Below are 17,506 nucleotides of genomic sequence, written 5' to 3' on the forward strand. Positions count from 1 at the left end.
CCCTTATCCTTAGACTGTGAGCCCTGGTTCTGGACTCCCCGGCCATCGGGAATATTCTTCCTGCATCTAGTCTGTCCAGTCCTGCCAGAATTTTATAAGTTTCAATGAGATCCCCTCTCATTCTTCTAAACTCCAGCAAGTACAAGCCCAATCGACCCAATCTCTCCTCATACATCATTCCTGCCATCCCAGGTATCAGCCTGGTGAATCTTTGCTGCACTCCCTCCATGGCAAGAACATCCTTCCTCAGATAAGGCGACCAAAACTGCACACAATACTCAAGATGTGGTCTCACCAAGGCCCTGTACAACTGCAGCAAGACATCCTTGTTCCTCTACTCAAACCCTCTCGCTACGAAGGCCAACATACCATTTGCCTTCTTAACCGCCTGCTGCACCTGCATGCTTACCTTCAGCGACTGGTGCACAAGGACACCCAGGTCTCGTTGCACTTCCCCTTCTCCCAATCTATTGCCATTCAGATAATCTGCCTTCCTGTTTTTGCGACCAAAGTGGATAACCTCACATTTATCCACGTTATATTGCATCTGCCATGCTTCTGCCCAATCACCCAACCTGTCCAAATCATCCTGGAGTTTCTCGGCATCCTCCTCACAGCATGTAAGAATTCGCAATAATTTACAGTTCTGAAGATCAATTTTTTTGATGAAAGAATCCCTGGGCGTTGTGCTTTTAAATTTCCAGGGATAAAAATGGCTGTCACCACATGGCCGAAGACAAAAGAGGCTTGGAATCAGCTTTCTGTGTCTAGAAGTAAGGTTCAATGAAGACAAAGGACAATGCTTTGTTTACAAAGCAATCGAATGCTATTAGCATTTGTTTGTATATCGAGTGGATACATCTAAACTGCAGAAGAGACTTTTGTATCTTGAATGGGATCAGTTTAAGAATTGAACGGGTCTAAATCACCTAGCATGCTGGACAATAGAGCAGTTGTATTTCCCTTTTGTTTCAGCCCAGGGAGCTCCGGAAGACACATTAATCCAGTCCAACCACTCTGAGTTAGCCAATCACAGCTTTCTCTTGTGTATTGGACCCTTTGGGCAGGGAATTTTGCACACAGGCCTTGCAGGGCAGAATGGCAGGACCTGACCAGGTATAAAGATAGCTGCTGAGAAGCTATCTCTCTCTCTTACTTCGCTGGACCACAGGTGAGCAGGGTGTTCCGACTCCTCAACAAAGCAACCTAGCAGGAGTTTGGGGTGGTGATTTGAGGGTAATTGCCAAGATTGTTTAAATAACATTGTAGTCATTTTATCCCTCGTTTTCGCCGTCTGCAACCCCCGTTATATAGTTTTAATGTAATTACTGTGTTCATGTGGTATAGTTTATTCTTTGGATTGTAGTTTATTTAGGTAATAAAACTGGATTCTTCTCTCATCCAAACCACTTGTTCCGTTTTAATATCATTAATTATAAGTTCCTCCACTCAGAACTGAAGGAGGGGTAGCGATTCGGAACCGCTGTTTTAAAATTGGTTTTATTGGAATTGGCCTGAATGCAGGCAAAGGCTGCAAGACCAGGAAAATTACTTTAAACCAGTTTAAAGAAGCCCCCACCCCTTACAAGCACACACGCCCACCCAGCTTTGTGTCATCTGCAAACTTGGAGATATTACATCTAGTTCCCTTGTCTAGATCATTAACATATATTGTGAATAGTTGGGGTCCAAGGACCGATCCCTCATTGCCTGCCACTCGGAAAAATACCCGTTTATTACAACTCTTTGCTTTCTGTCTGCCAACCAGTTCTCTATCCAAGTCAGTACCTTGCCCCCAATCCCATGTGACTTAACTTTACATGCTAATCTCTTATGCGGGACCTTATCGAAAACCTTCTGAAAGTCCAAATACACCACATCCACTGGTTCTCCCTTATCTATTTTACCAGTTACATCCTCAAAAAATTCCAGTAGATTAGTCAAGCACGATTTACCCTTTGTAAATCCATGTTGACTTTGTCCGATCCTGTCACTGTTTCCCAAGTGCTCTGCTATTACATCTTTTATAATGGACTCTAGCATTTTCCCCACTACCGATGTCAGGCTTACCGGTCTGTAATTCCCCGTTTTCTCTCTACCACCTTTTTTGAATAGTGGGGTAACATTAGCTACCCTCCAATCCATGGGTACTGTTCCAGATTCCATCGAATGATGGTGAACAAAGTGCAAAAATTGGACTTTACTAAAATCCTAGTGACAACACGGTTATGGAAATTCATGAAGAACAGACTGGAATCCTCAGGAATATTTGTGGCAGAGACACAACTTGCTTTGGCTATTGACAACATGGTGCAATTTGAAGGAGCACTGTCCTCGTAAAACTGGGCTTGACAAAAGTTTTTTGTGGGGGGGGGGGGGAAGGAGGGTAGAAGAGCCAAAGGACTTCAGCTCAAATGTCTAGAAGTTGATACCAATGTTGTAAATCTGATGTTCTTAGAACACAAGAAAAATTATGGACAAGAAAAGCCCAGTCTCCCTAATACTCAAACTCCCATCACTGCGTCCAACTGTACGTTGAACATCTCGAAGATGTTGCCTCTATTACCCCTGCTTCAGTGAACAAAAATCTTCCTGATACATTTGCTGTAATCTAGGATTACATTAACTATACCTTTTAATATATCCCCTATAATTCAAGTTTTACGAAGTTGAGTGAAATAGAGTTAGATGCAATGGATGATGTACTCAACAGCTGTAATAACTACTTATTTCACAGGTTAATTATTCCAGAACATTTTTAGCTTTTAAATAAAATATACCAATGACTAAACTATCAGCTATTGTACAGTTTCACTACATTACTACTTATAAAATGATTCTTCTCCCTCTCCAGACCATGCACGTCTTAGAAAAATCAAGTCAATGTTTCAACATAACAAATTCAATTAACCAGCAGAGGGCACTCAAACCTTATTAGATGGGCTAATCTTTAATCCTTGATCTCCGCATTTCTACATTTTTGGTCTAGTTTCCACCAGGTCCACACCTACTCTTGATCTCTCAAATGGCATGACAGATAAGTAGCAGGCTTCTGAGTAAGAGCTGAGAGAACATCTGCCCCCTTTTGTCCCCATCAGCTAGATGAATTGCACTGGGCCAGGAATTCAAGGCAAAGACGATATAGCTGATTAGGAGGAACATCTGGTTTTACTTTTAGCCAGTTATTGACACAAAACATCTGGGATGAAATGTTAAATAAAATTTTAAAAAGTTATAAGAAATAAACACTTACCCAAATACCCAGCACTGAGTTCCTACTCTTCTGCATTGAGAGTCAGTGAGATATGCATAATACTGCCTGTAAACAAAACATAAAAGAAAAACATTGAACAAGTATATTATAGTGTCACAAAAACCAGAGTGCAAGTCGCACCCATTTTTGTAAGTTAACACTACATTACGTTCCACATTCAGTAACTTGCCATTCCGCAGCCCCTTTAATAACGAGCAACTGTACCAAACAGCTCATGAGCATCACAGCAGTGGGTTCTGTTCCAACAGCTGCTCATAGCCAGAATATTCAATAGAACATTAAACGAAAAATAATGTCCTTCCAACTTTGGTGATGAATAAAATATGGGGTTTGGAGCTCCGCTCTGGGTTAAAACAGGTTACCACGTGGTTCCAGCGAGCAACTGGGAATAGGAGTGGAAATGGAGACCAGTGTTCATTTGGGCAAAGTTTTAGTTCATCTACAACTTGATGTCGTAAAAACAATACAGCAACATGAAGGAGTTAGAGAGTAAAGAGTGAAAAAGAAAGAAAAAGGAAGACTTGCATTTATATAGCGACTTTCACCGGACGTCCCAAAGCGCTTTAGCCAATGAAGTACTTTTTGAAGTGTAGTCACTGTTATGATGTAGGAAACGTGGCAGCCAATTTGCACACAGCAAACTCCCATAAACAGCAATGTGATAATGACCAGATCATCTGTTTTAGTGATGTTGATTGAGGGATAAATGTTGACCAGGGCACTGGGGATAACTCCCCTGCTCTTCTTCGAAATAGTGCCATGGGATCTTTTATGTCCACCAGAGAGTGCAGATGGGGCCTTGGTTTAACGTCTCATCCGAAAGACGGCACCTCCGACAGTGCAACGCTCCCTCAGTACTGCACTGGAATGTCAGCCTAGATTTTTGTGCTCAATCTCTGGGGCTGAATTTTGCCGGTGCTCAGAGTGTGGGTTTGGAGGCGGGTCCGCTGTCAAAATCACAAAGATTGACAGCGGGTCAGCAGAACAAAGGGAGCCGATGGATAATTCAACAGAGGCAGCAACATCTTGATGGGTGGAGCACCAGAGAAGAGCATGTTTTAGTAAGGGAGCTGTGAGCAGGGGACGTTTCCCTCCCTCCCTCCCCCACCCCAGGATACAGGGGTCGAGGACGGTTTAGACTGCGCGGGAATAAGGAAGTAGTCACAGAAAGCATGGTTGATAACGAAAACCTCACAGATGGTGAGGCCTAACGTGATGCCAAAGTCAAGGAGGTATGCATGGGTTGGAGAGGTTATTTGCTGCGTGAGGACAAGAGACACAGAAGTCAGGGGAGAGGGTGGGGGTAAGGGAAGTTTCAGTAAGTTGGAAGCCATTGAGGATGAGGAGCTTTTCCGTGCAAAGGCCAAGGGAGGAGAATAGGGAGATCTCTGCTTGGGGGAGGAAATTAAGAGAGTAGGTGGGCACTGTGCAAGAGGGCGAGGTGCTCAAATGAGGATATGATGTCAAAAGAGAAGGGCGAGAGACAGATGAGACCTAGCCCCTACCACCACATTTCAGTCTCCTCAGCAAACAGAATATCAACACACAGATCAAAGCTTTTGGACTTAATTTGTTTACTACTTAAAGCACAATGGAGCCTAAGAATTAGGCTAACATTACAGAGCACATGGTAATATTCCTATGCGTGCAACACAAAGTGTCAGAGAGTTAGACAGCGCCTCTCCAGATATATAGAGATTCTTAGAATTAGACAAACTACATTTGGATTTGCCGATACACAAACCATTCATTCAGTCTTCTAATGCCACTTTCAGTATCAAGTTAGCACACCAAGTAGTATCCTTCAGGAGGAGAGTTCCACGTGAAACGCACAAGCTGCTTACTTGTATAGTCCTTGCATCGAAGCTGCCAGAAGGAGCTTTTATATTGGCTCCCCAAGAATGAGCCTTGCTCAGCCAGTTGCAAGACAAATATAAAAGTATGGGTACTCACGGAGTTCAGTGGTTGGCGGTCTTAACGAGTCATTATGGTTTTACATTTAACTTTCAACCAGCTGCACAGGCTCTGCGCTTGGGTAGCCCAATAGCACCAGCACAGGTCTCACACAATCTAAAACAAGCAAGAACTAGAGACCTGCGGCAAAGGTCCAGCACTTGTATCCTGAAACTTTCTGACATGGGTTCTCAATGCATTGACAAATTTTTTCATAAAGCAGCAACAATGATCGCTTTCAAGGATAATTTGTCTTATTGTTTAGCCAGAAGCTCAAATGACTCTTTTCAGTGAATCACACCAAATGTACTGACAGTAGATCTTGAATGAAACAGACCTTTTCTAAAGACAATGATGCCTCATGCTGCATAATACACATCAGATTGTTTTAAAATTATATATTAAAATAGTGTGATTGTCATCCAAAAAATGCTAATGCTACTTCCTGTATCACTTTTTATAATGTAAACATTTATAATGAGATGTAAACATTTTAGAATGGAAAAAGCAAATGTAAACATTTTGACATCATGGTTTATTGATGAATTAATTAAAGTACTCAAGATGTTTTCTGAAAAAAATTAATCCGTTTCCTGCACCCCTCCGGGTAACAAATTTCTAACGTCCAAAGTAAGATTTTAGCAAAATAAAAAATTACAATTGACAGGTTTCATAATAACATGATTACTTTTATCCATTGAATTGTTTTTGTACCTTTAAAAACCTTCATTAGAGTTTTACTTGAAAGCTTCAACCTCTCCTAAATGCCTGGGCTTGGCCTCAATATTTCTTACTGTCCCACCACAACCAGATCCCAAGCCAACTTCGAGCCTCCTAAATGCAGGAACAACAACTTGCATTCAAATAGCAACTTTAGTGTAGAAAAATGTTTCAAAGCATTAATTAAAAAAAAAGTGAGCCAAAGGAGGATTGATTAGGAGGGGTGACCAAAAACTTCATCAAAGAGGTGGGCTTTATGGAGGAGAGCTAGCTGGAGAGGGTTAGGGAGGGAATTTCAGAGTATGGGTCTAGGTGACTATCGGTGGGGTAAAGAGAGGGGGGAGATGCACAAGGTGCCAGAGTCAGAGGAATGGAGAGCTTGGGTGGGGAGGGGGGGCATTATAGGGATGGAGGAGGTTACAGAGATAGGGAAAGGTGAAGCCACAAAAAGAGATTTAAACACAAGAATAAGAATTTTAAATCTGTGGTGGTGGGTTTGAGGGGTTAGCAAAGACAGAGATGAAATCTGAGTGAGACTCAGTGCAGGACAGAATATGGGTAGCAGAGTTTTGGATCAGTTGAAGTTTACAGATGGTGGAGGGTGAGTGCCTGGTTGGAGAGCATTGGAATGATCATCTGATGGCATGGATGAGATTTTAAACGGTAGATCGACTGAGGCAGGGACAGAGGCGAGCAATGTTAGAGATGGAAGTAGGCAGTCTTTGTGATGTAGAGGATATGGGGTCGGAAGCTCAGCTCAGGGTTGGGTAGGACACGAAGGTTGTGAACAGTCTGATTCAGCCCATCACAGTGGCTAGGGAGGGGAATGGGGTTTGTGACAGGGGTCTAAGACAAGGCTTCAGTCTTCCCAATGTTTAGGAAATCGCAGCTCATCCAAAACTGGATGTTGAACAGGCAGTTTGATAACACAAAGGCAGTGAAGGGAGTCAGAAAGGTGGTGGAGAGCTATGCATTATCAGTGTACATGTGGAAGCGTAAATGCTGACTATGCTTGGATAGGTAAAAGTGAGGGTAGTTCCACCAAGCTAGACAACAGAGGCGGCGCTTTGGAAGAGGATGGTGTGGTTGACGGAGGTAGGAAACTTTGGTTAACGATTGATCAAAGGTGTAGATCAGCACTAAATAAATCTGACAGCCCAGCACAAAACACTGTTGCTATCTGTGTTCGTCTCACAAATAGAAATGCAGAATTTGTGACATCACTTCATCCTCTCTGGAAAAATGATTATAACCAACATGGCACTCACATGAACTGACCCCCCACCTTGTCATCATAACTCACCAGCATTACAATTCACTGAACCTTTTGGTGTCAGATGACTATTGTATAGCAAAGCAACAGTCCACCCCAACAACTGCACTTACTTTTCATGTCAAATTTAGTGGTACCAACAGACTATATTGTGAATTATTTACCATACAGATATGGCTGAAGCCTACATGAAAACCAATGTACACAAACATATACTTCCTTGATCATGAGCACAGCATTTCTGGTGGCACTGGTAAAGAATGGTGTGTTCCTCCACTTGGTCATTTACCCGAGTTAGCACGACTCCAATGGGAAGTTCTTGGGTATAATCAAGACTGGCTGAAATAGGATTTCCACACAAAAACTCCATCTTTTTAAGACACATCCTCATGTATGTAAAATGTCATTTCAAAAGCAATATTCCCATGCAAATAAATTTTGATTGCAAAACAAGTGGAAACCACTTAACGCAGACTGCTTGCTTTGTCATGATATCAATCAAATCAAGGTAAAGCATAACACAAGCAAATTACCTCACAACTGGATGGAGTTCACTAAACCGTCGTTAACTTGATAAATTTAGGTCAACTATGAAACACACTTTTTGTTCTCCTGTATTCCAGTTTCCAAGTTCAAAGGGTACAAGAAGTACATCTCAGGCGGCAATTAGTTTGTTCTTCTTGGATCACTGCAATGGCAGCTCACATGGAAGTACTTTTGTGGAGCTCCTTGGGCCATTACACATCCTGCATACAAGAGTTACAGTACAAATGCTAGCCCAGGTTAAATCTCATCAGTAGACTTAATGAAGTGTTATATTTGTACCCAAGGAAGGGAGCAACAGTTAAACGTGCTATAATAAGTGTCGAGTGTTGCAGTGGTTCCTGTATATTGCCACCACGCACGCACACACCCTGTATATGCTAGTACTGATCAGGACCACAGGTCCAAATCCACCACATCAACAACAGGATGCCATCTGACCCAAAGGTACAAGGCCACAGCTCTAGATCCATCATTGTGTCAGGCCAGAACTTGGTGTCTCTTGCTCCCTCCCAGCCAGGCTCCAACCTGCCATCCACTCTCAGCCCAGCCCCAATCCTACTACTCCTTCCCAACGAGGGGCCCCAAACTAAGACCCCCCCCACCCCACTTCCTTCCAGCCCAAGTGTTCTGTTCCCTCGCAGCCGAGCCCCAAGCCCTAGTTTCTCGCACACCCATACGTGTTGCAGCACTTCCCGAGATTGTCTCTTCTGACCAGCTATGGCCCATCCCTGCTCATCCCAGATCCCTCCTCTGACTGAGTAAACATTGGCTTTCAACCAGTTATGTGGCCTACTTTTAAAAAAATGGACACACAAAATGTAGTAAAGGAACATATAGGAGATACAGAATATGTGGAGGTGACAGTTAGAGGGCAGAATGAGCAAAATAAAAACAGTGAGGTAAACAGGGGAATGAGAGATGGTGTGTAAAGTTGATACTGGAGAGCAAAAAGGAACAGGAAAAAAGAAGAAAAGAAAGAAATATGAAAAGAAAAAAAAGGGAAAAAGATGGAAGACAAATAGAAAGACAGACAGGGGAACAACAAATTAGATAGCAAAAGACAAAAACCAGAAAGTAAACGATTTTAAATTTTATACATAAGCAATGCCTCAGGAGATCAATGGGAAGGTTTAAAAAAATGTAATAAAGCTGGCTTACCGTACAGTTGGAGCCGTGATCACACCAATAAAGAGAATTCTACCATAACTCAGCGCGTGGCTCGCTTGAAACACAAAGATGTGTTTCAAGAAAAAGGTATTCAATTCAGTCAACTAAATAAACAGAAAAAAATACATAACAGGTTTAATGATCTCAAACAATTCTTTAGCCATTCTTAACATTATGTAAAGGATTTCACTGTATTGTGTGGAGACTTTAAAACAGGTAAAATGTTTCACAACAGAAATATACTTACATGGCTTTCACAAGTCACACCTTACAGGCGAAATTACATAACTTGCTAAAATATTGAACTATAGTGTTCAAGGCCTTCAAATGAAAATTGGTAGGTATTTATATAAGCTATCAAATCAAATAACATAAGAAATAGGAGCAGGATTAGGCCAATTGGCCCCTCGAGCCTGCTCCACCGTTCAATAAGATCACGGCTGATCTGATCTTAGCCTCAACTCCACTTTCCTGCCCGCTCCCCATAACCCTGGACTCCCTTACCATTCAAAAATCAGTCTATCTCCACCTTAAATATATTCAATGACTCCGCCTCCACAGCTCTCTGGGGTAGAGAATTCCATAGATTCACGACCCTCAGAAGAAATTCCTCCTCATTTCCGTTTTAAATGGGCGACCCCTTATTCTGAAACTATTCCCTAGTTCTAGATTTCCCCAAGAGGGGAAACATCCTCTCTGCATCTACCTTGTGACACCCCCTCAGCATCTTATGTTTCAATAAGATCACCCCTCATTCTTCTAAACCTGCTCAACCTTTACTCCTAAGACAACCCCTTCATCTCAGGAATCATTCCATCTGAACTGCCTCCAATGCAAGTATATGCTTCCTTAACCAAAACTGTACGTGGTACTCCAGGTGTTGTGTCACCAATATCCTGTACAGTTGTAACAGGACTTCTCTACTTTTATACTCCATCCCCCTTGCAATAAAGGCCAACATTATATTTGCCTTCCTAATTACTTGCTGTACCTGCATGCTAACTTTGTGTTTCATGTACAGGTCCCTCAGCATTTTGTAATCCCTCTCCATTTAAATAATAATTTGCTTCTTTACTTTTCCTATCAAAGTGGATAACCTCACATTTTCCCACATTATACTCCATCTGCCAAATTTTTGCCTACACACTTAGCCTGTCTATATCCCTTTGCAGAGTCTTTGGGCTCGATTTTGCCAGGCCCGAGGAGGCGGGTTTGGAGGCATGCAAGTTGTTAAAATCGCCAAGAGGCAGGATAGGCCCTTAACAACCACTTAATTGCCTTTATAATCCCATTTTGAGAGGCCTTTCCGATTTTAACACATTTCCCCCATCCTACAAGACTCCTCTGGAACACGCCAGGTAATGCTGGCGGCCTCACAAGTGGATTGCTTACGAACAGCTGCAGCTCCACTATTACAAAAAGGAGTTTTCACCAATGATCATTTGCAGGTGGCAGATCTTTGTTGTCTCAGGTCTGGGGAAGTTTGAAGCCTGACACCCATTTCCAGTGTGACCTCCTGGGAAAGCCCTCTCCCCACCTTGACTAAGCGCTTCCTCAACTGAGGCATATACCAGAAGCATGGCGACCATTTAATTTCTTTCCTCCTGGACATCAGATTCGGATGAAGACCAGCCACGGCAGCAGCAGAACCATGAACAACAGCAGCACCAACAGCAGGAGTATCAACAGAAGTGCCAAGCTGCTAGTCACCCACCTGAAGATGCACAGGCCAGAAGGTGCCAGAGCACAACCATATTGTTGCCCGGGATGCACTCATGTTGGTCACATTTGCTTAGCCTGTACAATCAAACACTTTTGCCTTGCACCTTCTGACCAGAGCATCGACAATGGACAAGAACCTGCGGATTCCCATCACTCTGACCACCATAATGACAATTGCAAGTCGCCCTAAGCCCTCAATGTGGAAGTCCCATTTGCGAAATGACACAGGCCACAACTTCAACAGTTTAGCATCAGTATTTTTTTTTATCACAACAAGCAACTGGCGGCATTTCAAAAATAAACACAACAAAACACCCAAGTGACTACTTGTGCATTATCTTCCTCTTACACGTGCTCCTACGTGGTGCTTCCCCTGTGGCTTCAGCAGATGTGGAGGCCCCTTGCTCACTTTCTTGCTGTTCCTGTCTCTACACCTTTGGCGGCCGTCCTCTGGGGTTGCGAACCTGTGAGGGCTCGGCAACAGCCTGCTGCTCCTGCGGCTGTGACGCCCACCTCAGTTGGGTGAGGACTCTGGTGAGGCTCTGACCGAGTGCTTTGCAGTGGCATGGTTGTGAGCGCGCTTGGAGAGGAGCCCCCACTTCCTTGTTGTCTGCCACCAACATCCCTCTCATGGGTCAGCCCCACTTCAGAGCTAGCAAGTGGCTTGACAGCACCTTGCTGCACTTCAGGGGGGCCATGAGCACCTGTTTCTGCACTGGAAGTCCTACTCCAGAGGACTTCCATGAAGGTCTGGTTTCTATGCTCAATAGTTGCCCATCGCTCCTCAAGAGATGTCAGTCCATTCTGAACAATGACCATGTTTTCTACACTCTGGCAACTTAGCTCCTCCATGCCATCCTCTCCTCTACTGTAGCCATCCTTTCCACGGAGGTTGCCAGCCTTTCCGCGGTGATGCGTTCATGCGCCAATGCCTCCACAAAGGCTCTGCTCATGTTCGCGATGGACTTCTCCATTCGGTCGACACTCGCAGCGACCCTGGAGACAAAACCGGACAGAGACTCCTGAACCTGCTCCTGGAGTTCCAGCACCGCTCTCCTTCTGGATGGACCCGGAGGCACAAGGTCGGCATGCAGCTGAGCCGAGCTAGCAGAGTCCTGTGCCCTCCGACGAGGACTCTCCACTGCTGTCCCTGTCTCCACCATCTGCTGATGCTCACTTGTGAGCTGTGATACACCAGGTGCCAACAGTACTCTATCTTGCGAAGGTCCCACCGAGGTGAGAGTGTCTGTGCTGGTGCAGAGTGCTCTGAATTCTGCTGACGCTGCGCCCTCAGGAGGTTGCAGCTTCCTGTGAGGAGTCTGGAAGCTCAGGCTCTTCCTCCTGGACAGTGGGGATGGAGGCTTTCAATGGCCCTGTGGGGGAGTAAAGGAAAGGGTTAGAGAGGTGAGGTCAAGGTTACATGAACATTTAGTGCAGATGATCATAAGTCAATCTGTTAGAGCATCAGATTCATTATCAGTGACTCATGCAATGTCAATGAGAGAGATGCCAAACTATTCTGTCACCAGCTTGCTGTGATGCGCCCATCTGTCAGTCCCCCACTTGGGAATCCGCCTCGATTCCCAGGGCCGCCTCCTCCCAGGCGGTGAGCTGAGCTACTGAGGGTGGCCCTCCTCCTGTCATGGCTCTTTCCCTCTTATTGTGGGCTCTCTTTTCCTGCAATGATGGACACAAGTGAGAATGATGGAGTGAGTGTAGAAAATCCATAGCATAGATGCTTAGAAGGATACAAAGGACCCTCCCGGTGTGTTGAAAGTTGTTGTTGTCATGGCATCAGTGATGGGGAGTGTGAGGGCTGCATGGTGGAATAGTTAAGTGAATGTGACCTTAGAGAGAGAGGGAATGGGTAAGGGTGCAGGCATGTAAGTGTCAAGTGGGATGTGAAGGAAGCAGAGTGCTGGTGAGGAGAGGCGATGGCGATCAGATTGAGGGTGATGGGAAAGTCATACTCACATTTCCTGTGCGGAGAAGATCATGAAACTTCTTCCTGCATTGCAGCCAGGTTCTGTGGCTCAGCGAAATGGAGTTGACCTCCTGGGCCACTTGTAGCCACACAGCTTTTGTCTGCTGGGGTGGCTTTTTTCCTCCCTGAGGAAGGAAACAGCACCTCCTTATTGCAGCTGGCTCCATGCACCAGAGCTTGGAGGGAGGGCTCATCAAATCAAGGAGCACACTTTTGCTTGATCGTGGACATTGTCGGGAAATCAACTCCCCTTTCATACAATTTGCAGAGCCTTTGCAATCTCCAGAAGAAGCAAGGCTGCTTGCAGGTCTGAAATCCAGCAGCATTGATGATGTCATCGGAGGCGACTTTCTGTATGAAGGCTAATTGGGCCAGTGGTTCCCACATGCAGGAAATCAATTGCCCAATTAGGGGAAAAAATAAAAAAAATAAAAAAAAAATAAAAATAAAAAAAAATCGCACTTTTTCAGCACTTCACTTAGGAATCGGGGTCCTGACACGATTTCCACCCAACGCCCCAGCCCGCCCACACTGACAAAATCCAGCCCTGTGTCCTCTTCACAATTTGCTTTCTCACCTATCTTTGTATCGTCAACAAATTGGCTACATTACACTCGGTTCCTTCATCCAAGTCATTAATATAGATTGCAAATAGTTGATGCCCCTTCACTGATCCCTGTGGCACCCCACTAGTTACAGTTTGCCAGCCGGAAAATGACCCAGTTATCCCGACTCTCTTGGGGGGGAATTTTGCCAGCCCTGGGGAGGCGGGACTGCCGGGAAAATGGCAGAAACTGGGAGCGGGTACCAAACCCGCTCCCAACCCGCCTCTGTGCCATCTTTCTGGGAGGCGGGTCCCCAAATCGCGCAGGGACCCTCTCCTCAAGGCAGGAAGGTTATTATCCGCATTTTACCCCTGCAAGTGCAGGCTTCCTGATGGCTGCGAACCTCACCAGGATTAGCGAGGCGAGCAGTGGGTCTGCGGGGGTGAGAGGGATCAAAAAGTCCGCTATGGAGGTGAGTGATGGGTGCAAGTGTGGAGAGGTAAGTGTTACAAAAATGTACTTACCTTTGCTCCTTCCTGCAGGCTTCAACCGTTGGGGATCCGGAGGTGCCTCATCTCAACGGCGGAGATGACAGAATGGCTGCTGCATTCTCAGATGCAGCATCCATCTGATTTCTGCTGAGGAAAGAGGTTTGGTGAGCCTTCAGTACAAGGACTCACCAAAGAACAGAGATTGTCCATGTTTGACAGCTTCTCTAAGCTGTCAAACACTGACAATTCATCTGTCAAAAATTTTTGACAGATGAAATGTCATACGCTGACATCCTAGGTCACTGGCTTTCCCTTAATTTGCCAGCTAAGCCCGCAGGGCGGGCTTAACAAGGTCAATCAAGGGAAAATAGCGTGGGTTCGTCGGACGTGGTTGGGGGCGGGACTGAAACCCGGCAACCAGCAATCCCGCTCCCATTGACAAAATCCAGCCCTCTGCTTTCTGTTAGTTAGCCAATCCTCTATCCATGCTAATATATTACCCCCATCCCCATGAGCTCTTATCTTGTGCAGTAACCTTTTATGTGGCACCTTATCGAATGCCTTCTGGAAATCCAAATACACTACATCTACTAGTTCCCCTTTATCCACTATGTTCGTTACATCCTCAAAGAACTCCAGCAAATTTGTCAAACATGATTTCCCTTTCATAAAACCATGCTGACTTTGCTTGACTGTATTATGATTTTCTAAATGTCCTGCTACTACTTCCTTAATAATGGACTCCAGCATTTTCCCAATGACAAATGTTAGCCTAACTGGTCTATAGTTTCCTGCTTTCTGTCTCCCTCCTTTCTTAAATAGGGGCGTTACATTTGCGGTTTTCCAATCCACTGGGACCGCTCCAGAATCCAGGGAATTTTGGTAGATTGCAACCAATGCATCCACTATCTCTGCAGCCACTTCTTTTAAGACCCCAGGATGCAGACCATCAGGTCCAGGGGATTTGTCCACCTTTAGTCCCATTATTTTACCGAGAACTTTTTCTCTAGTGATTGTTTTAAGCTCCCCCCTCCCTATAGCCCCTTGATTATCTATTATTGGGATGCTTTTAGTGTCTTCTACCAAAGACCGATCCAAAATATTTGTTCAAAGTCTCTGCCATTTCCCTGTTTCCCATTATTAATTCCCCAGTCTCATCCTCTAAGAGCCCAATGTTTACTTTAGCTACTCTTCCTTTTTATATACCTGTAGAAGCTCTTACTGTCTGTTTTTATATTTCTTACTAGTTTACTCACTTAGTCTATCGTCTCTCTATTTTTTTTGTCATCCTTTGCTGGTTTCTAAAAATTTCCCAATCATCTGGCCTACCACTAATCTTCACAACATTGTATGCCTTTGTTTTTAATCTGATACCATCCTTTACTTCTTTAGTTAGCCATGGATGGTTCATCCTTCTCTGGAGTCTTTCGTTCTCACTGGAATATATCGATGCTGAGAGTTGTGAAATATCTCCTTAAATGTCTGCCACTACTTATCTACCGTCTTACCCTTTAATCTATTTTCCCAGTCAACTTTAGCCAACTCTGCCTTCATACCTTTGTAATTGCCTTTATTTAAATTCAGGACACTGGTTTGAGACCCAAGTTTCTCACCCTCAAACTGATTTTGAAATTCTATCATGCTATGATCACTCTTTCCTAGAAGATCCTTTACTACGAGATAATTAATTAATCCTGTCTCATTACAGTACCAGGTCTAAGGTAGCCTGCTCCCTGGTTGGTTCCACAACGTATTGTTCTAAGAAACCATCCCAAATACACTTGATGAACTCTTCAAGGCTACCATGGCTAATTTGATTTGTCTAATCAATATGAAGATTAAAATTGCCCATGATTATTGCAGTACCTTTCTTACAAGCCTCCATTATTTCTCGATTTATGCTCTGTCTACAGTGTAGCTACTGTTTGGGAGCCTATAGACCACTCCACCACTGACTTCTTTCCCTTATTATTTCTCATCTCCATCCAAACTGATTCTACATCTTGATCTTCTGAGCCAAGATCATTTCTCACTACTGCACTGATCTCATCCTTTATTAACAGAGCTACCCCACCTCCTTTTCCTTTCTGTCTATCCTTCCAAAATGTCAAATACCCCTGAATATTCAGTTCCCAGTCTTGGTCACCTTGCAACCAAATTTTGTTGGATAGACAAGAAGCTCTTCACCATGAAATCAGTATGCATCGATGTATATACTGAAATCGTTAACATGCTAAAAGAGTGCAGAATTAATCACGAGAGCAGTTTAAATATTCACCTTTATCTTTTTAAACCCATGTTCACTGATTACAGGACTAATAAAAACTGCATGTTGCTGGTGGAAATGTAAATACTTCGTCAGCTCTGCTCTTAACTCATCACACATACAAATTTAAAATAAACAGTGAAACTTGATAAGACCATATCATTCAGATAGCACAGAATTATGATATGAACAGTCTGTCCCAGTATTGTGCATGGGAAATTAAATATGATGTACAGAGGGTTACAATCCTGGCGATTTAGCGACTTTCCACTTCAATATAGTAACTAATAAAGCGCACAAAACGCTCAATATAAAATACTCTCTTTCTTCCCCTCGCCCCCGATTTAAAATTCAATTTAACTCCTACACGACAAAAGACAGGAGAAATTATAATGGAGAATGGTAGAGATATTAAAGGATACTTTGTATCTGTCGTCATGGTAGAAGACACAAAAAAACATTCCAGAAATAGCGGGGAACCAAGGGTCTAGCGAGAATGAGAAACTTAAAGAAATTAGTCTTAATAAAGAAATAGTATTGGAGAAATTAATGGGACTAAAAGTCGACAACCCCCCTGGACCTGATGGCCTACATCCTAGGGTTTAAAAGAGGTGACTGCAGAGATAGTGGATGCATTGGCATTGATCTTCCAGAATTACCTAGATTCTAGAACGGTCCCCGTGGATTGGAAGGTAGCAAACGTGACCTCACTATTCAAGAAAGGAGAGAGAGAGAAAACAGTAACTGGCAGGGTAGATAAGGGGGAAACCAGTGGATGTAGTGTATTTGGATTTTCAAAAATAATTTGTTAAGGTGTCACACGAGGTTATTACACAAAATTAGGGCTCATGGGATTGGGGGTAATATATTAGCATGGATGGATGGAGGATTGGTTAACAGACATAAAACAGAGAGTAGGAATAAACAGGTCATTTTTGGGTTGGCAGGCTATAATTAATGGGGTACCGCAAGGATCAGTGCTTGGGCCTCAGCTATTTACAATCTATATCAATGACAATAGATGAGGGGACAGAGTGTAATGTATCCAAGTTTGCTGATGATACAAAGTTAGGTGGGAAAGTAAGCTGTGAGGAAGACGCAAAGAACATAAGAACTAGGAGCAGGAGTAGGCCATTCGAGCCTGCTCCGCCATTCAATGAGATCATGGCTGATCTTCTGCCTCAACTCCATTCACTGGCCCTATCACCATATCCCTTGATGCCCTTACTAGTCAGAAATCTATCGACTTCTGTTTTGAATATACCCAATGACTGAGCCTCCACAGCTCTCTGGGGTAGAGAATTCCAAAGATTCACCACCCTCTGCGAGAAGAAATTTCTTCTCATCTCAGTCCTGAATGGCCTACCCTTTATCTTGAGGCTGTGGCCCCTGGTTCTAGACTCCCCAGCAAGGGAAACATTCTCTCAGCATCCATTCTATCAAGCCCTGTAATAATTTTGTATGCTTCAATGAGATTCCCGCTCATTCTTCTGAATTCAAGAGAATACAGGCCTAGTTTACTCAATCTCTTCTCATACGACAGTCCCGCCATCCCAGGAATCAAT

General features: G+C 43.9%; 1 protein-coding gene across 1 annotated transcript in view; it reads right to left on the bottom strand.

Annotated features, from left to right (window-relative positions):
- Window positions 1-17,506, bottom strand: part of LOC147114727 (phosphatidylserine synthase 1-like) — a 57,592-nt gene that overhangs the window by 12,971 nt on the left and 27,115 nt on the right. The window contains exons 8-9 of the mRNA XM_085992601.1: window positions 8,925-9,037; window positions 3,254-3,319 (exon numbers count right to left, since the gene is read on the bottom strand). Coding sequence (XP_085848727.1) covers window positions 3,254-3,319; window positions 8,925-9,037 — 179 coding nt within the window. The remainder of the gene's footprint in view (window positions 1-3,253; window positions 3,320-8,924; window positions 9,038-17,506) is intronic.

Source organism: Somniosus microcephalus, chromosome 7, assembly GCF_052327205.1.
Source record: "Somniosus microcephalus isolate GS21.2 chromosome 7, FLI_Smic_1.0, whole genome shotgun sequence".
Lineage (NCBI taxonomy): Eukaryota > Metazoa > Chordata > Chondrichthyes > Squaliformes > Somniosidae > Somniosus > Somniosus microcephalus.